Source organism: Seriola aureovittata, chromosome 6 (genome assembly GCF_021018895.1).
Source record: "Seriola aureovittata isolate HTS-2021-v1 ecotype China chromosome 6, ASM2101889v1, whole genome shotgun sequence".
Taxonomy (NCBI): Eukaryota; Metazoa; Chordata; class Actinopteri; order Carangiformes; family Carangidae; genus Seriola; species Seriola aureovittata.
In genome coordinates, this window is record NC_079369.1 from 19391583 (window position 1) to 19414274 (window position 22692).

The window sequence follows — 22692 nt, forward strand, 5'->3', positions numbered from 1 at the left end:
CAATCTTGACCCTTTCCTGGTTCCCTTTCCCTCTTTTTATCAATAGAATTCTTCCATTAACAGTCTGAAAAGTTCCCACTTTGATATGTGAAGCTGTAATTCGTAAGATGTATTTCTTTTCCATGCAAACAGGAAACTATTGTGTAGTAAGTATGTGACATTTAATATATTTTTTTACGTTTTAATAAATGGCTATACACACATATGAATAAAACATGTAAAATGCCCTGAATGTCTTGTGTATACACTCACACTCACACACACACACATATAATATATTTAACCAAAGAGATCTGCAGACTAGAAAATCTTAGCAAAAGAAGCAGTCTAATGTAAACCATGAAAAAGAAAAAAGAATGCATTTGACCTGATTTATTCATAAGAAAATACCTCCTGGTGTATTTCTAATAGGCTCATAAAATGCATCATATTAAAAATCAAAATAGTGCGTAAACGAATCATTATTTCATTAAAATAACAGAGCTTTTCTGGACATTTGATGGCAGTATTGTATGGAGAAAAAGACGTTTTGTAAAGTTGGAAAATTTTAATAATCCGTGTCAGAGAATGTCTCAGCGCCCTCGTGTGGACCCCTTTGCGCAATGGTGCGCATTCGGAGGTGGACAGTTGTGAGATTCAGCTGCGTCAAAATTAACTCACGTACGGAGTTTTTTTTTTAACTCTTTCTTGGCTGTCCATTTTTTTTTTTCCAGCTAATACTGTAAACAGTGAGTTATTATGTCGTCTCCGTGAGTTTAGTGTTTGTTTGATCCCCCCCTCGAACTTCAAGTCTGATTCTCCTGTCCTGACTGCCGGGTACTCTGCTTGCGAGAAGCACCTCCTCCATCTCTACTCCTGTTCTGGTGAAGCGATACTGTCGACCAGCATGACACATTTGTCAGGATTTGTCAGTTGATAGCTTGCTACGGGTAAGGTATGTTTCCATTGTTTTGTCTTTATAAAGTAGTGTGTTGTGTTTTTTTTAGTAAAGAAGATTGGACAGAAATTTGGAGAGGAAAGTCGGTGCAAATAATTGTGGTGTTTTAACCAGCGTCTTCTTGAGCGTTCATTTTCCGCAACAGGATGAGGAAATTGAAAACACGCTAGTACTAAAACTTATAGATAAATACCAGTATAGGCACATTAAGGGCTGAATAGGGCAGATCAGTGTGAACGAAAGCGATGAGTTGCCTTAAAGAGAGTGTTTATCCTCTTAAATCTTTAGTTTACAGCGTTTGTTGTTGTGCTATATGTCATGTTTTATATTTACATCATTGCAAAATGAATAGCTAGCATTATCAGCTCTCTTTTCTTACACAACCTGAAGCAGTAATATTAACTGTCACTGCATGTTTCACACTCATACTGAACCATCAGGCCCTGTCAGATCTGACCTAATTCTACCTAGCTTAAAGAATCATGCAAAACCTGTTTATAGTGGCGTAATAACAAGTTTTGTGTGAAGCATGTAATCCAGATAAGAGTCAGACTGCAATGACTTTTAACTGGAATATTTATTTTGGGTAATGCACTATGATTCATAGAAGTAGCCTAATCTTGTGAGATTTCTTTACTTCCGACCTTTACCTTGTATGTCTCAGGTGGAGGTACACCAGTAGGAGATTTACTGTATGCCTTTAAAACCCATAATTACTGAAGCTGTTTTGCATCATGGCTGGTTGTTGTGTGCCTCTTTCACATCTTGTGTTCTCATATGAAAATTTAGTGCTGTGAAAGTCTCTGGGTTGTGCTGGCACACACACAGGACTCAGCAGCCTGCATGCACTCATTGTACAATGAAAAACAAGGGCAGAGCGAGCTGGCACTTTGAAAAGTTGGACCACTGTTGCAAACTACGTGACCAGCGCTGTGAACACACAGACACTACGTGCTCTCAGTCCCCTCAGTAATGATACGCTTTGGTGAACAGCTGAGAAAAGGCTCACTGACCTTGATATGCTATCACCAGCACAGCACAACACACACACACACACACGCACAGTCCCTCTCTCTCTCTCTCACTCACACACACACACACACACACACACACACACACACACACACCCGCACCATATTCAAATTTCTTTTCAGCAATCAGTAAATGCACACCCAGCTATTTTACTGTTCCATATGTTATACACCATCTTTGTTCAATCATATCAACATCAAAGATACAGGCAGGTGACATATTAATGACACAATTAACCAATTAACATCCAATCATGGAGGCCCAGTTGATTATGATTTTGTATCAAAATGGCAAGGGGAAAAAAATGTTAAGTGACTTTGAAAGAGGGCTCATTGTCGGGGCGCAAATGGCAGGAGCTTGTACCCTTAGAGGGAGTAGAGGGAGGGGGTCGCTGTAAATCAGTGCAAAGTTGGTCTAAGTGATCACCTGTATCCTATGACAAAACCTTTATATCCTGCTGGGTGTAGTCTCATCTAGGGTGACGATGTTCCCATCCAAAGAGCACTAAGGGTCACTGAATGGTTTGATGAGTATAAATGTGATGTGAATTTTATACTGTGGCCTTCGCAGTCACCAGATCTCAACCCAGTTGAACACCTATGGGAGATTTTGGGCAGTGCTCTCCACCACCACCATCAAAACCCTAAATGAGGGAATATCTTTTGGAAGAATGATGTCCATCCCTCCAGTAGAGTTCAGAGACATGCAGAGTCAGTGCCAAGGAGCAGTGAAGTTGTCCTGGTGGCCCAACAGCTTATTAAGACACTTTATGATGGTTTTTCCTTTAGTTTGTCACATGTCAGTACATCTCTTTTTTACTGGCACTTTTTCCTCTCTGTCTCTATACATGCATGTGAGGTACTTGCACTCAAAAACATGCATGAAGCCTTCCTACTGGCCCAGGCGTCCTATCATCTGTATAAGGCTCAGCACACTTCCTCTTCCGCCACTGATATTTCTATTGCAGCTATGGCTCTTGTTTTTAGGAGAATATCTTTTTCCAAGAGGTTTCAGTAATATGCCTGGTTGTTAATGTCGTGGTAGCTCTGGTCAAAAGTGGATAATTGCGCTTTCACATGTTGACTGACAGTCACCTTGCTGATGTAATCATCGGAAACCCTGGGGGAAAAAAACTCAGGTTTTTTAATTTCAGAGCATCACACATTTAATAAGAGTGTTTTTTCATGTAAATGTCTGTTTCTTAAAGCAACAATGCTGCATTTGCGCTGATACTCAACTTCTTTGTTTTCTCTTCCAGGCTCTGAATGCTTCAGTTGATGACTGAGATGTTCTCTTGAGTTAAATTTAACTTTCCTGAGAAATTGCTCACCTGACAACACATCATGGCTTCCAATATAATTGTGAGTATTGACATAGTTATTATTTCCTGTACATACAGTATGTAAAACTGAGCAAACAGAATTGGAGCGATTCCAGTGGTTTCACAGCACAAATCATTCCAAAGCAGGCCTTATATTCTTGTTTTTTTAATAATAATTATAATGTTGAATGACTTTTAGTCTAATTGCTCCAAAGCAAAAACTTTCTTTGCCAATATTGCAACAAACATTTCAACAGCAATGCCATGTTTGTTATCACTGCAGCGAGTGATAAGGTCAAATGAGGATTGTTTGAGACAGCAAAGATGAACATTAGATAAAATGTATGCTATCTGCATTCACAGCTGTCAAGAGCTATTTCTTATCTGTTAAAAGTCTCATAACACTTTCTGTTTGAAATACTTATGTATGGTTAGTTGAAACTGAATTCTCTCACCTAATTAACTTAGGGTGTTTAAAATAGCATCATCAACAAGCAGTCTATTAAGGTTACTTGTGTCCCTCATGAATGCTCACACCTTAAAACCACAATGAACATTCATAGATGTTGAGATTTGTTAAGAGAGGCTGACACAAGCAGCAAAAATGCAAAACAGCTTCTGTTCTTCTTAATCCAACATGTGGGTTCTGTGATGGACATCAATGGAGGACAAAGGGAAAACTGTTTAGAAATCATTGGCCTCTGAAGATGCTTGTGTTTCAGCTTACATAAGGCACATTTTTCAAGAGTGCACAAACTTACCTGTATACTAGCATGTTTGGTAACACTTCTGCAACGCAAAATAAATTAGACTACCACTACTTTTCTATTTTTTGTAAAGGCTGATTACGTAGGGAGCATAGTAAAAATGGTGTTAATAACTTATGGATCCTATGAAGTAATTAACATATTTCAGAGTTACAATATACTACCAACACTGCAGGGGTACAATAAGGTAAGGGAAGGGCTTGGGGAAAATATCTAGGGAAAACTCAAATGAGAGGGTTATTGAAAAACATGAAATTAATGACTTAGGGTCATAAACTTAAAAAAAAAAAAAGGAGTAGAAATCTTGGAATAATTAGGGACTTGTCAAACATATAAAATCCTTTTGCCATATTCTCATGGTACTTAGTAGTACCATGAGAAGTAAGGTTTTCCAGATATGGTCTGGTGTCTGGTGTCCATCCGACAAAGACTGTTTGTTTAGTCTTGTTTTCTTCCACTGTAGCTTAATTTAAGTACCAGTAGGGACAGGTTAGTATTCTATTAGTACCTGATTCATCCAACAAAATCAGACTGTAAATCTTGGGCTGTATTATTAAATGTTACCACATATTTTAAAAATGAACAGTGCTGTCCAAATGCATGGGGAACATTATTGCTGATCCGTGTGAACCCTGAATTAGAGAAATTCACAGCAGATGTGACAGCCATTGTTAAAATGCCAAAAACCCCAGGTGTTCCCAGAGACTGACACATGAATCTGCTGTGAACCCACGTGATGCAGTGAAGCCAAACTGACCTGACTGACTGTTTTATCGCAGGTGGAACAGCAGTTTTCTCACAAATTCACAGTGACAGTGGTTCGAGCTGAGAACGTCACCAAGGGAGCGCTGGGTGACCTGTGTGAGTCTTAATACATCCTTTTTTTTATTGTTGCCCGTATTCATGTGATTCTAAAATTCAGACACTTTGCTGCATGCACATAGTAGCAACATGCTCTTAAGTAATACTGTTGAACGTGTGTGTGTATGTGTGTGTCTGTGTGTCTGTGTGTGCAGTGGACACCCCAGATCCATATGTGGAGCTGTTCATCCCAACAGCCCCAGAGAGCAGAAAGAGGACCAAGCACATAGACAACGACATCAACCCAAAATGGGACGAAACCTTCCACTTCATATTAGACCCCAACCAGCAGAACGTCCTGGAGGTTAAACCTGCATTTCCTTGTCTAGGACAGTTCATACCAGTATAGGATGACAAGCAAGGATGTGGTGGAGCATAAACCCTCATTAACACATTAACATTTTTAGCCTGATATGAGATAATATGAGATAAATAGCATCATCATTGACACTATAATCAGAGTGACTCATGGTACATTTGATTAGAGTCATCTCAGGAAAAATAAATAATATTTTGACAGTTTTATTTAACTTTTATCAATGTTTAACTTTTTGACAAAATTACATTGGTTAGAAAAATTTCAATACAGGCCAGAATAATTAATGTGTAGCTCTCAACGTTTATTTAACCAAGAAATTATATTGTTTATTCCAATCAGCTAACATTAATGGATGCGAATTATGTGATGGATGAGACACTTGGGACGACGTCCTTCGACCTTACCAAGCTTAGAGTGGGCCAGACAAAGATGGAGACTTTCTTTATTGGCAAAGTAAGACATTTTATCCCTCAAAGTCTTTGGCAGATTCATCATTATAAACTCATATATATATATATATATATATATATATATATATATATATATATATATATGTATGTATACTAATTGATTTTGTTACTGACACTTTATATTTGTCTGTTAACAGAATTACCTGCCACACTCAGCTGCCCCTTTACTGAACAATAACCACATATATAATTGTTTTGACAGGCAACCAAAGTGTACTTAGAGATGTTGCTGGAGATCTGGTATGTGTTCCCTCCGGAATAAATTTTTTTCCCCAGTATTTTGTTTCACGGTGATATTTTTAAGCACTATTTACTGTTTAACCAAAGGGCCTTCATGTGAAAAGGATATACCAGTCATGGTGTGTGTACACATTCGTCACAGGTTCAAGAGTACACAGGAATTCCAGAATACATGGCAATTCACCCGCAGCAGTGCGGAAAGTGAATTAGAAGATAAAGCAGCATGACTCAGAAATGATAGGATACTCATAATTCCCATAGTATCACAGCATAGTTGTTAGTGGGAATTTCATACATGTTTGAAATATTAGTAGATATGAGAAAGTGAATACTACAAGGTGAGAAGTCATGACTGTTGTCTGTGGCAGATAAGTTTCAACATCATTACTAGTGTTACGGACATGGAGAAATCACACCCTCTCTCTGTCTCCAAGCAGAAAATGTGAAACATTAGGTATTGTTTGCCTTCCTACTATCAGATTTTAGTAAATCTAATTTCTGTCATTTGTATCTGCAGTACCAACCTGGACCTGCGGTTCAGCCTGGCCCTGTGTGACAAAGAGAAACAGTTCAGACAAACCCGCAGAGAAAGAGTGATGCTGGGCATCAAGAAGCTGCTAGACATGGAGAAGCCTCGTTTCCTCCCCAGCTCTCCACAGGAGGTGGGAACACAGCAATTAAATGTAGATTTAACATAGCTTTAACATGACAACTGTATTTGAAACAAAAACTTTTTTTTCAATCCTTTGTGTGAATCTTTGAGGTGATAGCTTAATTTATTCACTCAGTTTCACCATCCTGTTGCACTTACTGCATACAGTATGTTGGCGTATCAGAAATGTTTACATTTGGCATGAAACCTGAATGGCTGCTGTCCGGTTCTTATGCTGTTTCTTGTAACTGACTGATACTTTAAGGAATGGTTTGACATTACATTACCATTTCTTATTTTTCCAGTAAACTTGAAGCTACAGCCAGCAGCTATTAGCTTAGCATAAAGACTGGAAATGGGGTAAACAGCTAACTGGCTCTCTCTGAAGATAACAAATTTCATTATCATGTTTATAATCATATGTTTTATATCGTTTGTTTAATCAATACAAAAATATAAGAGTGTATGTCATATAAAGCTTCTGCCTGCAACCATTAGCTTATAGTAGCTTAGCATAAAGACTGGAGATGGCGAAACAGTTAGCCCACTTGACTTTTGTGCTGATATGGCGGTGAACGTCTTTTCACGTGAAAAGTTTTGAGGTCTGTTTTCGGATAATGTAACCACACTTGCTGCAGACTTGCTCACTTGCTAAATTCAAAAGTGTGAAAAAACTGTCATCTGTTTATAATAACACTTAGAAATTTCTCACACTGAGAATGCAAACTATATAGTGGGCCTTACAAAACTTAACCTCTCCCCTGCTCTACACTAAACTAAGTTTCATTTTCTCCCTGGTGTGGTTTTGGCTACACGCCCTTGGAGCTTTGTGTAATCTCCAGCCAGGCTTGTTCATGTCTCCAGCATTTGCCGGAAGGAGATAAAAAGCTACTGCCCTCTTCTACTCTACAACATCCTTTAAGTCCATGTCCAGGATGACTTTTGTTTAAATATCTCTGTGAGAATATTCAGAACTGATCATGAGATAAACAAAGATGGATAGAGGAAGCCATGTTGCACAATGAGAGTTATGAAATAGTTGAAAATCTGAGGGCACAAGTTAAAAAATTTTGTGAAGGTGTGAAGCAACTGGAATGGCACACACACTGTACAGAGAGGCACGGGAGAGAAGGTACTGCTGAAAGAATGGTAGAGAAAATTAATGTGGGGCTCTTGCTGTGTAGTATGTAAGTATGTTATTAAGTGCACCTCCGTCTTCATCTTCTTCCTCTTATGACTCTGTATGTGTGTGTGTGTTGCATTGCAGGTACCAGTGATAGCCATAGCAGGCTCAGGAGGCGGTTTCCGTGCCATGGTGGGCTTCTCAGGTGTGATGAAGGCGCTGTTTGAGTCTGGGGTCCTGGATTGTGCCACATATGTTGCCGGCCTCTCTGGATCCACATGGTCAGTTTTTATTTTTCCTATTCCTCTCTCTCTTTACGCCCTGCCTCTCTCTGACCTCTTAATTCTAAAGGCACTTTCTCTCTTTTTATCTTTGTCTTTGTTGTCACTGCTGCGTTTCTTTTGTCTTTCCTTTCTGTCTGACTCTTCTTCGGTGTTGCCTCCTCCATGCTCTGGCAAACTTTCCAGTCTCCTCTGCTGACATGAAGCTGTCATCAAGAAAGCAAGCAAGGTTTATTTCAGTCTCCATCTTAATGTTTCAGAGACATAGTGCATATAACTTCCTTAGTACAGTATTTCCTACTTAAACCCTCTCAAAAGAGCAGAATCGTAGTTTTAAGCAACGTCTTATCCTCCTTGAATTTATATATTTGCAATGTCAACTTTCTTCGTCCCTCTTTATCCCTGTAGGTACATGTCAACTCTCTATTCCCACCCTGACTTTCCAAACAAGGGCCCAATGGACATCAACAAGGAGCTAATGAAGAGAGTTAGCAGTAACCCACTGAGGCTGTTGCTGCCCCAACACATCACCAACTACATCCAGGCCCTTTGGACCAAAAAGGCCTCAGGGCAGCCTGTTACCTTTACTGATATCTTTGGTATGCTCATAGGAGAGACGCTTATTCCCGCGGTAAGAGTCGCCAGACAGCTGTTGTTTGTTTTAATTTTGAAGGAATTCCTTAATTGTCCATCTCCTCACGAGTACATCAATTTTTATCTTCCCTTCATCTTTCATATCCTCTGCATGTGTAAATGTTTCAAAGACTGTGCTCTCTCCCACCAGAGGATGGACACTAAGCTAAGTGAAATCCAGGAGAAGATAGACCAGGCACAGAGTCCCCTTCCTCTCTTCACATGTCTGCATGTCAAACCAGATGTTTCTGAGCTCATGTTTGCAGGTAAATATCTGTTGATTTGATCTGCACATGTTTTTATGTTAAATTGTATGTTGCATGTATCCCATGTTTCACAGACCTTTTTGCATATGAAATGAGTAAATACAGATGATCAGATGAGTTTGGCCACATGCAAAATAACCAAGCAGTACATATTTCCTTATAATGCTGCTCTGCTTGCACAGACAGGAAATATGTGCAAAATGCCACGATATACTCTGGGTTAGTCTTACATTGTACAATACTTCCTCATTGTTGATGTAGTCTGCACAGCAACTGTACACTACCCACCCTTCAGTGAAACAGACATTTAAATAGAAAATACAATAAAGGAACAAAATCTGCAGTAATTCTTGGACAGATCTCAGAGACACTTTCTGGAGATGTTCTGAATAAATAACAGACAGTTTCTGAGCATGTTTTAGTTTCACATTCCACAATTACATGTAGTTTATCTTTTGTTAGTTCTCGTCATCATGCCTAAAGTTAAAAAATGGCCTTCGAAAAGTAGACGCACAAGTGCTAAGTCATTAAAAGTGTGACCAAAATAGACATTTTCTTCTTTGGTTTTCTTGACTCTCTACTTACTGAAAATCGCATTTGTCAATGGAAAACATGGCAGTCAAAAGACAGTCTAAATAAAGTCCAGCTGTGAAACAATCTGCACATTTAAGAAGCAACTATTGTCTAAAAGGTTGCAGAGGTTTAAGGTCTTCTTTTGTATGTGAATAGGACTGTGTTTATGTTTATATGCATTTGGGCAACTATTTGTGCTCGCATACCTGAGTGTTGGAGGATTACAGATTGTTGCTGTAAAAGCTGTTACAAACATGTCATAATGACTTTCCGTACCACATGTCTATTCAGGCCTTGGCTTCATCTCTCTTTAGGCAGGGCCCCCTTTGGGCCCTTAGAAAAAAGTCTTTGGGCTGTTATTGACCACCCAGTTCCATCCACTCCATGTGCATGTCTACTGTGCAATACTTGGTAGCTTTGTAATTTTTTAGTCAGAGGCTCAGAAACCAGCCAGCATTATGCTTAAGCAAAAATGTAGGCATACACACTATGTAAGTAAATTATAAACAAGATTTTGACACTCTACAAGACTTAGCTTCAAGATTTGGTGAAAACGCAGGACCTGCTCTTGCTGTTTCAGGATATACTGTACATATTCCCAGACTAATTTGCAATTCAAGCAGATTAACACAAAAACTGGCCCAGAGGTTCTGTGGCTCTTGTCATGCTCGTGCTGATTTTTTTTCAATTAAAATATATCAAATGAAGCTGAATTGATGAGACACAAAAACAAAATAAATACACTCTTGAAATTGAAATTGAGTACAACAGTTACTGCATTCAAGGTATGTGTGCACTATTCTACCTTTGCATTTTATTTTGACATGTTCAGGCATGCTTAAAATTGCTTTAAAAAACACAAACTGAACAACTAGAGTGATCCTGATAATGATTCTACCCGCTTAGCATCAACGTTTTAGCACTGTCATTGTGAATATCTTAGCATCATGGATGTGGTTAGCATGTAGATGTTAGCATTTAGCTCTAAGCACTGCTATGCCTACAACTCCACAGAGCTGGCTTGGCAGCATAGCTGTAGTCTCTTAGTCTTGTTGTATTCAGTGCTTCAGTGTGATCATGACATTTTCAAATATGTCTAATTACAAAGCAGTAAAAAGTAATAGTAAACAGTAAAAGTAATACCAACTGTGCTCTTTCCATGCATTGCCTTTGAAGCATACAAATGCAACCTGTTTGCAATCAAGTTTTTCAGAGCAGTACACAGTAAACAGGTCCTTACTGAGTATTAAATGGTGTTTTTGTTTGTTAATTTATTTTACATTAACACTGAGGTTTCAATCCGTAGACTGGGTGGAGTTCAGCCCATATGAAATTGGGATGGCAAAGTACGGTACCTTCATGACCCCAGACTTGTTTGGAAGCAAGTTCTTCATGGGAACTGTTGTGAAGAAATATGAGGAAAACCCTCTTCATTTTCTGATGGGTAAGAAAGATGTTTGCATCCACACCACAATCAAACTTTCACCCATTATACTGACAGTATGTTTTCGGTGTGTCAGGTGTGTGGGGCAGCGCGTTCTCGATTCTGTTCAACAGAGTGCTGGGCGTCAAAGACACAGCTGGTGGCAGCACCATGGAGGAGGAGTTAGGTAACCTTTCTCTGTTTTTCCTTCAGTATGTCTGGACTGAAATACACGGTACTGACTTAAATTATGTTTCTTTAATGGTTAAATGCAATGCATGAATACATTTGTTTGAGCCAATAATTCATAAAACAATCTCACCACAGGGTTGACTGAGTAGTTGTTCTGGAGCTTTCGATCATATCACATCATCTTCATCAGGAGATAAAGTTTGTCATGGAATTATAGATTCCAATTTTCAGAGCACTGTAAGGACTTGTCATCGATGTTGGCTTCAAATTTGAGAATAAAATTTCATTCTTGACCTGCTGAGACAGATTATATGATATGACCAGTAGTTGCCAGTAGATAAAACAATGAGCCAAAAAATTTAAACAATATGATATTGATTCATAATAATGCAGTAGGGTTAGATAAATGTAAAATAAAAGAAGAATGTAGAAGAGAAATGACACCACTTTTCAATGATATAATAAAAACGTTTGCTCCACAAGAAAGTTTATATAATATTAAATCATCATTTAAAAAATTGAAATTAAAAAAAAAATTGAATTAAAAAAGTGCTCAGACAACTAACTGGAACACTATTTCAGGCTCATTAGCATATCTATATTTATTTAATCCAAAAATATTTTAAATACCTTCATGTACTTGGCAATTAATTAAGTATTTCATCAAAGAAAATATCAAAATACAAAAATGTCCACTAAATAATTAGAATGGATATTTCCCATTCAGTATATGTGACATTACATTTTGAAATTGTAGATCTTGAGCAGTTCTTCAACATAATCTGAACTGTGTTTTCAGTGTGGATACTTAGTGTAAATATACTTGTGTAAATAAGCACAGGTGTTTGTTTCTGGTGTCTCTGGTATGTTATTATTGTTTCACACCAGTATGTACCTCTAAAAATAGCCAGTCTAAAATTATCTCACCAGATTTACAATTTGTAGCACGGGTGTATGTGTGCGTGTTTGAGTGATGTTTCCACAACAATGGGAAACTATCAGCTTCCTGTGATTATTACAGCTCATCAGGTGTTTTATGGTTGAATGCATCCGTATGTGGTGACCTTTAAACATTCAGACAGTCAGACAATGCATTAATTCTACAGAAGTGTTAAAAAGGTTCCCACCCAGTTAAAGAATGCATTAGTTTGTTGGGTGTATTGCATTTACTTAAGGACTTACTTTGATAGAAATAAAAAACAATAAGTGAATTTGATAATGTCACATAACTGAACAAAAATATTTTGTCAGGTACAGTGTTGATGTGTGGTGGAAATGAGACTAACAAGCTTCTTTTTAAGTTGTAATTGGATGAGTGAAGCTGTCTTGTGTCTTACAGAGCAGATCAAACCGCAGCACATTGTCGGAGAAGACAGTTTGGACAATGACGACGAGCCACGCAAAGGTGAGCTCCATGAGTTATATGACGAACTACGGCACCTCTTTGTTCAGCATATTAAATTTGTTAAGGTGCAATTGTGATGTGTGACTGTGAAAGCTGTCAAAATACTGTGTGACATATTATTGGGCTTGAGGGAAAGTTGATACCTCAACACTTTTTTTTTTCTTTATTTGTGGTTAAGTTGACACAAGTATATCAGACCTGCTGCTGTGGTTAATGCCAAGTCGTGAAAACATGTTCAAGCTTTTACTTCTAACTATTTGGTTTGCAGACACATAATGCAACATAATGCTCGACAAGCTGAATTTTAGGAAGTTAACGCTATATCAGTTGAGTTCTGAGTGAAATAGTTGATTCAAGAACTAAAGATAGAAAGTGAAAGAGAGAAAAAGAGAGAGAGAGGGTGAAAGGGAGATGGAATTACATTTACATATCTTAGGTTTTTTCTGTAACATTAAACATTTATGACTAAATAAGTAACATTCAAATGTTAAGTTTTGGAAAGTTGGAAAGTTTAGAATTAACAGCAACTGTCCAAGTCCAAGTTGACTGTTTTAAAAAAGTCTCAAAGCACCTTTTCATTCCAGTAACATACAGGATATTTCTGATGTTTTCCTACATTTGATTTGAATTTTAGATCCAACTGTTTCTAGTAAAGTGAACAATGGAAATTAAAAAACAAAATCTACACTTGAATTGCAACCACATTTCCGTCAAACTTGACAGCTGTTCACAGGCCCTGAAAAACTAGTTTCAGTCCAGCATTTGAATGTGTGACAGAGACAATTAAGGCGAAGGCAGATTAAAATATATTTTGGAAGGTCATCTAGTCATACTTCTCTTTTTGTTATACGATTCTTGTAATCTATATGTCATTGTTTTAAATTCTTGATTGTACTGTTAAATTATATAGTTTAGTCTATTTCAGGCATTTAGGTAACCTCTTTCGATTTCAATTAAGTTTGGAAATTCTCCTAGTTTTATTGCAGAAAGATACAGATCTTGAACCATAGTAAGTGCCTTTGTTAGACAATATTTTTGTCTCCCTTTGGTTTTGGTGTTCAGGTGGGACAGAGAACCAGGAGGCAGAAGATGAGTTTCATCGCACTGCTCAGGCCAGCTGGGTTCAGCGAATGTTCACATCGCTCTTCAGTGACTCTGCCTTGTTCAACACAAGAGAGGGCAGGGCTGGGAAGGTACCTGAATATGTTCATTAACTGCAAGCCATTAAAATTATGTAACTTTTCATATAAAACACTGCATGTGCTCTATCTGCATTCTTATTTCCAATTTCCTATATTCAAATTTACAACAGCCTGCCTTTTTCTCTCTCCATAACCCATTCCCACTGTGTCACCAGGTGCATAACTTCATGCTGGGCCTGAACCTGAACACCAGCATCCCATTCTCTCCTGTCACTGAGGTTACATATAACACTCCTCCACCTGAGGAGGAGGTGGATGCTGTCACAGGTAAGAGGGATAAAAGACTGTCACAATTCACTGCCTTCAGACTTAAAGGATAGGTTCAAAGTTTTACAAGTTTGTCTTCAAACATAGTCAGGTTCTCATGTTAACATTGAAACAGTTTTTTATTAAAATAATAATTTTTCTTCCTTTTTGAAAGACCGTTTCCTAATGCACTTTCAGGGTAGGAGATTGGGGAAAAATCCACAGTCCTCATACAAGTTGGTTACTATTCCTACACTGCAGCTCAACAGGGAAACATCTATGTCAAGGGAAATGATTCTACATTTTCTTGATAATCCTATCAGACACTGCAGGAATGACAGTAAAATATTTGGAAATAGATAAGAATAACTATATAGCACCTGTAAACACTTGTACATGTAAGTATAGTTAGAGCTGGTTTTCAAAACTAACCTCAGTATATTTTCTGTACTGAGTGAATTGCACCAAATTGACCAAATCTCAATCATAGTTTTGTCGATTTATACTGTGTTTTGGCAAAGTCTTTGTACTTTTCTTTTGGTAGAGCAGCATTAAATGATCTTTTAGGACACTTGGGTGCAGTGGAAAAAAACTGTCAACACAACACTGGCATATTATCAACTTATTAAGTTGTGTTGTACATGCTAGCTCCACGTCCAGCATACACCAACATTAGCATTCATTTCCAGCTGTGTCCTTTGAGCTCTTATTTGATCATCTTCAATATTGGCCTTTATTTTGAGCTCAGCTACACACCTGTAAATTTTCGTGACTGTATCTTGCAAGACTGTGACATTATTGTGGTGACAAAATCTGTCCACACACATATCAACACCTGCCAATACCTGCAGTACTCAACACCACCCCTTTTGGTAGTTCCTGCTTCAGTAGGTGTCTCCAGGACCACATTTTGCCATGATGACACACACACAGACTCACAAGGTGAAAACAATACCAGCCACATGCTGTCACGGCTGGTAATAATACCCAGCCCTCCCCCCCCTTCTTCTTACTTCCGTAGGTGAATCATATCGCAGTTAAATTAGTCTGGTCAGTTGTGTGGAATGAAATTTGTTCACAGACAATATAATTTTTCCATTCAAGCTACATCATTAACGTGTGATTTTCTCAGACCCAGATGAGTTTGATCGTATCTACGAGCCTCTGGATGTGAAGAGTAAGAAGATCCACGTGGTGGACAGCGGCCTGACCTACAACCTCCCGTACCCTCTCATCCTGCGGCCGCAGCGTGGCGTTGACCTCATCATCTCCTTTGACTTTTCTGCACGACCAAGCGACTCAAGCCCACCATTCAAGGTCAGAATTTGACTAAAAGCAATCCACAACAAACAGGAGATGAGACCAACGTTTCCTAATTTGTAAATTTATGCCACAGGAGCTTCTGCTAGCAGAAAAGTGGGCTCGAATGAACAAGCTCCCATTCCCCAAGATCGACCCAAAAGTCTTTGACCGCGAAGGCCTGAAGGAATGCTATGTCTTCAAACCAAAAAAAGGAGAAAAGAACTGCCCTACTGTCATCCACTTTGTCCTGGTCAACATCAACTTCAGGCAGTTCAAAGCGCCTGGTAAGTATGTGCATATGTGGAGTTTTCCACAGAATGCGAGGGGGAAAATATGCCAGGGCTCTCTGTATTATTATAATAATGTTTACTGTCATGGCACATGAGGCATCTCTTCCTCGAAGTTGTGCTGTGGAATTTAACTATATTCAGTTGACACCAGACAGTTGTTTTATGTTTTGCTAAAAAGTGGGCCCCTCATCTGCGTGACCCCAGGAAAAAAAGTCTATGCTCAGGGTCACTGTGGTTTTGTGCTGGGAATGGTGTGTCTGCCGATAAGCATGCCTACACACAAATGTGAACCTCTGTGTGTTCAGAGTTTTATGAGCTGCTTGGGTGAATTATGGTTCCTTAAGGAGCCAGGTGCCAGTAGGGAATCTCTCGCTCTAATGGGAGAGCTCTATGTGTAAACATGCCATACATCACCAGACATACAAAGGCACACTAACTTTACATTTAGTAGGTCATCAGCCCACATACTTCCGCAGTATGTTTATTGACGTTACATAAGCTTTTTGCACTCAAACCCAAAAGACATTTGAATAAATAATACTTTAAATGGACTTCCCATTTGTGAAAAAAGGAAGTTATATAGGCTTTTATTGAATCGGCTTAACAATCTCTAAGCCACAACTTCTTCCTGTGTGTGGCAAACATCTTTACACCTGTCATAATACAATAAAAACAAATTCACAAGGATCAGTGTTAAAGTTTTCCTTAAAAAGCAGATGATGAATCAGGTGTGAATAGAGCAAACCATTAAGAACAGTGAGCAAGAAAGTTCATTCTTTATCTTATAAACAGTTAATAGGTTTATGAAATAATGCTGAGAAAACTCCATCCATGATTGAGAAATCCAGAAAAAGCTACAGTAGGAAATGCATGTTAGGATTATTTAGTCAAACTATTTTATGTGGATAGGTGAGGCAGATATTTTTTAAAATGAAAGAGCCATTTTCTTTACAATTCCTTTCAAATTTCCTTCCCGAATCATTTGTGTTTTGTTATTTATTAAAAGTAGTATATGTAACATGTGAAACAATTTACACGTATTAATTGTTCTTTTATTGCAGATTGTAACGTAACTTAAAAATTTTGATTTTCTTGGTTGCCAATACCAGCCTGTGAAATGATTTCTTTGCGAAGGACATGGGACAAAATTTCCTGGAAAATTGCCTTGCTTCAATGGCTCTTTTGGCTCCCATAATGCAAACAATGGGCAACACTAGCTAACGTTAGATTAGAAATGAACTCCGCTAACGTCAACAAACAACCAGCGAAAAAAAAAAAAAAAAGTTTATCTAGGGAAATCTGTCTGGACAAATGGGAATGTTTCCCTCCGTGGGGAAAACTAGGGTCAACATCAGCTGATAACAATATTATACATTAGAAATACTATTTCATTATATTGCTATATTATTGCCCATCTCCACATTATCTCACCACTTCATCTTAGCGCTGTGCCAGCACTGGAGATTCAAATATTGTTTATAGTCAAACTATAATAACAGTGTAGCTATAGTTATCTATCATCTATCAACAGGATGCCTGTCAATCATGCTCAGTCCTGTGTAGTCAGACTAAATAAACAGACCTTGGAGTGAGAAGATTTTGTCAACTGCTGTTTCCTAAGTCAGAACTTTTAAACACAACATATTTCATGTATTTTGTCCCAGTCTTGATACCGAGTCTTGGGATCAGTTTTTAAAGACATTGATTTTTATGTATTTATTAACAGTCTTACTCATTACTTTAATGAATACTTTTACTTACAGGTGTTCCCAGAGAAACTGAGAAGGAGAAGGAGTTGGCGGATTTTGACATTTTTGACGACCCCGAGTCACCTTTCTCCACTTTCAATTTCCAGTACTCCAACGAGGCCTTTATCCGACTCCACGACCTCATGGAGTTCAACACTCTCAACAACCTGGAGGTCAGTTCGGTCCCTATGATTTTACTAAAGGATGTTTACTTGGAGGAAAGCCCAAGCAACATCAGTCAATAGTAATTTCTGCTGTGTATATTACAGTTTGACAGAGGTAAGGTTGCTAAGGGGCTAAAAAGTGATTCATGACCTTACCTACACATGTTACATAGGCCATACATCATCCATTTCCTCAGTCATTTATTGTTTAACTACCTTAATTAAGTTTTGTCAGCAGGGAAGTTTTGCATTTCTAGGTTGTCACTACACAAATATCAATTCATTGTGCAACATGAAAAATTTCAAATCCCAGAGGCCCATATAAGACCGGATAGTACAAGCCTTGACGAGTTTACAGTAGGTGTGTCACTGTGCAAGGTCAGACTGACTTTCACTCACCGAATCTGAGTCACTTCCATGCTGAGTAAGGACTCAAATGTGATGTAGTGTATTTGACTTCACCACAATTTCAGCTCATTCAGACAGACTTGCTGTACGTGCTGTCAGTAGATACTTTCTTAAATAAACAGTTAGGCAGCGGCACTGTCATATGCAAAATCACATTCCAGTTTGATGTAACGTCAATCACAGTTTATCAATAAATGTGAAATCTGCCCAGCAACACCAAAGTTTGGTAATTTATCCATCATTAATTATATGCACTCCACAGAATAAGACTTCAAACTAATTTGTGCCTACTGATCTCTGTTAGAGTTAAAGTTGCTCCAATCAACTTTTTTAGCCATGCTTGCAGTGTAGCTGTAAAGATAGCAATGTTGTTCGCTCGGTCCACCACTTTCGTTTAGAATGAAACAGCCGACAACTTTTTGATGGATTGTCATGAAATTCATTGCCATTCATGGTCCTCAGAGGATAGATCCTAGTGACTTTCATAATCCCCTCATTTTTTATGTTTTCGAGTTGTCCGTCCATCCGTCTGTCCATATATGTCTACATATAAAAAATATAAAATATCTAATAAAACTAAAGGACATTGTTAGAAATTGTTAAAATATGGTTTATTTAATCCCTGTATTTGTCCTTTGCAGGTTATTAAAGAAGCCATCAAAGACTGCATTGTCTCTCGGAAAGAGAACCCCTCAGGCCTCTCCCTTCCCTTCTCACTCAGCGAGATCCCGAAAAAGAAGTTTTTCAGAAGAGATCCTCACCCAAAACCTTGGAATCACTTGGGAAATGATAACCAGTAGCCTTGTTTGGCTAAATTGGAGACTATGGATAAGCGGACATTAGGGATTTTTGTAGATGCTATCTTAAAGTACATCATTTTCTTTTTGGAAAATGCAGTCATGTGGATCTCTTATATCTCTTATATTTTTAATCTGGAGGATTTGTTAATCTCTGATTTGAGCTAAATTTGTATGTAAAGAATCTTCATGTTTACTGGTGAAATCCTTATGATTGCATTCATATACAACACAACATTTGCACCAATGCAACTGCTGGGAAAACTGTTGGTGTTTATTGACCACAAACAGCTGATGGTTGCTCTCCCTGCTTGCTGTGAGAAAGACTGGATGTTGAAAACACTGCAGTGTGACTGGATTGTTACAGCTAACATCTGGCTCCATAACAAACAACAGGAGATTGGTTGTGAATCCTATCTTTTGTTTTTGATATTTACTGAGAATCCTAAACTATTCTTTCGCTTAGTTCTTTATGTTTGAAAATAGTGTGCTTACCCCCCTTAGTTTAGTGCATCATGTGAAATGTCTATGCCACCCACAACATTCTCAATTCACGTGGACACCTCTTGGCTTTAGTTCTTGCTGCCTAGAGCGAAGCTGCATTTGCATTTTTTTCCTATGACTTTATATGCAGCCATGCTGTTTCTACATTCTGAGCTGTGTGACTGCACTGTTAAGAGCCGCACCTGTTCTGTACCTGTTTGTGAGCTGAACTCTTTCCATATTGAATAGAGAATAGAGAGATATGCAAATCGCCATGTTTTTATTTTTTTCACCAGATGGCTCGTCTAAACATGTAATTCTGTTTGAAAACATGGAAGAGGAGCCTGTAACCATTGGTTTTGTTTGATGGCAACTCCTAAACACACCAAGTGCACCCCCTCTGGATACCTCAAACATCTCAATGATGTTTACCCACCTACAGGGAAGTAGCACTCCCCTGTAGGGAGTGTCTCATATTAAAGCCACCATTTTGGAAAAACAAAACTTGGTACCATAGAAACAGCCCCACTTCTCCCCCCCGCCCCCCAAGGAAGATAAAGCTGTATTTATCTTCCTGTCCATGTTGTTTCAGACTGCCTTTTAGGTACAGTAAGAGTTATCATCAGGTTATTTCCTCCTTCAACACAATACATTTTCTGCAGAACTCCTCAGAGGCCCCTGTACGATGAAGGGGAGCTAGGTCAGGGCAATGGAGTTGGAGTGGTGAGTGTAACACGAGACCCACTTGTATCTGAAAATAGTGTCTCTCTGCAGTACTCAGTGGAATTTTACACACTACACCTGCAGCAGTGGATGCCTGGAATCTGAGACACTACACCTATACCTGCAGGGGCCCAAAGGCTGCACACACAGCAGTGGAATTTTACACTGAAGCGCTTCCGACCCCTATATAACCTACTCATGTTTCAGCCCCACTGGTTTGGAGGAAGAAAGTGTTAAAGAAAGTGTTCTGCATTCTTGCTGCAGGATCAGGGACGAACAAACCTTTGCAACTTGCATTTCTGTTGATTTTTTTAGCAGATGTTTTGTCTTGGTTTTTGTATTTCTATGTTTTCTGTAGTTAAGACATTGATTGGGAAATATGTTTCGTTAAATATTCACTGTTGTTTATTTGATTCCGCTCCCATATCTGTCTGTTAAATACAGAAAGCAAAAGTCATGACATTACATCTGGGCTAGCCACTTGTCCCACAAGCTTCTGTAACTCAATGCAATCTCTCATTCAGCATTTCTTTCATTGTGCAGCACATTCTTGTAGTCTTAAGAAAAATCCACTATCAACTACAGCATTAAATATGAGAAATCGAAACCGAGTTAAACAAAGCTTAGACATATCCAAGCTAACCATAGCCCCTTGACTCACTCATTGATTCGTCTGGCTCTGTCTGAACATAGAAAAACTAAAATGTACTGATCATCAGAGGTGCTGGTAGATTGGACTGAGCCAGTCTAGCTGTTTCCCCTTGTTTTCAGTTTTTAAGCTAAGCAAAGCTAACCGGCTATAGCAGTATATATAATGGACAAGATTATTCCACCTAGGTCAATTTGCAAAAAAACAGCATATGCACAAATTTCCATAGTTGAAATATAACACAGAGTGCAACAAAACAAGCATTGATCATTTTGTGATTTTCCTGTCAAACTCAATGAGCATTCATGTTACACTTTTTCTTTTCTTTTTTTTCTTTTCTTTGTAGCATAAGGTTAATTAATATAGAAAGCATACATGAACTGTTTTCTTTTGTACATTTTCGTCATATTACATATTATGATCTGTGACAACGTTTACAAATGTATAAGATGCTAAACAGTCAACTCTAGGGAATCAAGACATGTACAGAAATACTGCAGAGATAACTGTTTGTATTATAACTGGCCAAGCATGACACACATAATGTTTATGTGAATCATAAAGAGATGAGAATAAAAGAGAAACTTTACCTTGTGTATAATGTTTTTTGGATAAATATTTGACACCCTTCCCCTTTATCTGAGGACCCTCCTGTAATAACACAGCAGCCGAACAGAAAGTGCAGTATATATACACCAGCATGTTTTCTTTTCTTTGGTTGGCTTATATATTACAAAACCTTTGGATGACAGGATGGATCTGTGTAGGTTTTCTAGGTTTTAGTGTGTATTTGACTGTAACTCAGAATCTACCAAAGAGATGTGAATTGTGTGTTTTTTGTGTTTATTCTTCTGGCTGTCTGGCTAACATCACCATATCACTTTCATGGGATTGTTACTTTCAGTGATATTATCCTGCAAATGAATACCTTCAAAAAGAGTTGGTTCACAGGAATTACAAGTAACAAATATTTTGTCACTTACTCCTTTGTAAAATTATCAGTTTCACTCATTGAGATTATTTTAACTTTGACACATTATGATTTTGCACATGAATCTCAGTTTACTGGGACTGAGGAGTGTTACTTGACCTTTGAAAACAGTTGCATATATGTCTTCTGTGGTTCTGGAGGAGCTTTTCTAATTTCTGAAAAGAGAACACTGATGATTGCACAGAGTTAAAAAGATGATGGTGTAACACCAAGGAGGCAGAGTCTAACAAAAAGATGCAATTGGTTGCATTATGGGAAGTTTAGCATTTTTTTGAAGTGACTAAAAATCAGACTATCTCTGCCTGTTACTTCGTTGTTCATTGATGTGTCTCTTGTGAGCCCCCCAACATAGTATCACAAGAGGATTCCTTTAGCACTCCTGACTGAACATGAGGAAAGCAAAAGCAGATTTTGAACACGATCACTAATAATAGAAAACAGTTGTTATAGCATAAAATGCACCTTTTCGTGTATGCATTTAAACGGCTGGTTCACCAAAATCATTTTTAAAAACACATTTTCTCACTTACCATTAAAGGACTGGTTCACCAAACTACAAGGCCCCCACAATTTTAAGTTACTTCTGGTGATTTCTGTTGCCATTCAAAGTTTTTAGTAACTATTTAAAAATATTTTTTTTCAGTGCTGTGAGCAACTCCATTCATCTACACTGTAGGTGGCGAGGTATCATATCTCAGTGACAGTATCTTCTTAAAACTGGCATGCTCTGCTCTTCACTTCCTGCCCTCATGTCTCCCCCCAGTGTGATTGTCTGCCTCGCCCTGATTGGTTTCACCTGTGTCTCATCGTCTTCCCCTTCATAGTGTATTTAGTCTCTGTACTCTTCTTTGTCTGTGCCAGTTTGTCTTAGCATATCAGCAAAACTTCCTTGTTTAGTTTGGCTTTGGCAAGTTTTCCTGACCCAGCTCTCACCTGCTCTCTGTCAGGTTTGCTTGCCTGTTCAACTGACTGCTTTCCTGTTTACTGACCCTCTAGCAAGGAAAGACTTTTTATCAGTGAAACTTAAAATAACAGGGGTACAATGACCCTTTATACACTTAAATCTCAAAATTGGATACCTCAAAACTTGTGCAAATAAAACCAAAACTGTCTGCATGGATACACAAGTATGCATTACTGTAGTAGTGTCCTTTTTTTTGTCAGTGATTGTGTTCAAAACTATTTCTGCCTTGT

At 38.3% G+C, this 22692-nt stretch overlaps 1 protein-coding gene across 2 annotated transcripts; it reads left to right on the top strand.

The window, feature by feature from the left end:
* Positions 1-595: 595 nt before the first annotated feature.
* pla2g4ab (phospholipase A2, group IVAb (cytosolic, calcium-dependent)) lies at positions 596-21096 on the top strand. Of its 2 annotated transcripts, none has more exons than XM_056378038.1 (19): positions 596-934; positions 3228-3330; positions 4837-4918; positions 5074-5222; positions 5577-5690; positions 5910-5947; positions 6465-6609; positions 7867-8003; positions 8412-8634; positions 8788-8902; positions 10782-10919; positions 10996-11085; positions 12430-12495; positions 13558-13688; positions 13853-13964; positions 15076-15260; positions 15340-15529; positions 17299-17456; positions 18497-21096. In XM_056378038.1, exons 2-19 carry the CDS (start codon positions 3313-3315, stop codon positions 18653-18655), a joined length of 2250 nt encoding a protein of 749 aa, XP_056234013.1. In that variant the 5' UTR covers positions 596-934; positions 3228-3312; the 3' UTR covers positions 18656-21096. The 2 variants fall into 2 exon arrangements, with proteins under 2 accessions (XP_056234013.1, XP_056234014.1); XM_056378039.1 differs by having other exon boundaries at positions 596-929.
* Positions 21097-22692: the final 1596 nt, after the last annotated feature.

Coding starts and splice junctions, on each gene's coding strand:
- pla2g4ab (XM_056378038.1), top strand. Junction 5,948..6,464: donor GAGATGTTGCTGGAGATCTG/GTATGTGTTCCC, acceptor TTGTATCTGCAG/TACCAACCTGGACCTGCGGT. Junction 15,530..17,298: donor CAGGCAGTTCAAAGCGCCTG/GTAAGTATGTGC, acceptor TTTTACTTACAG/GTGTTCCCAGAGAAACTGAG.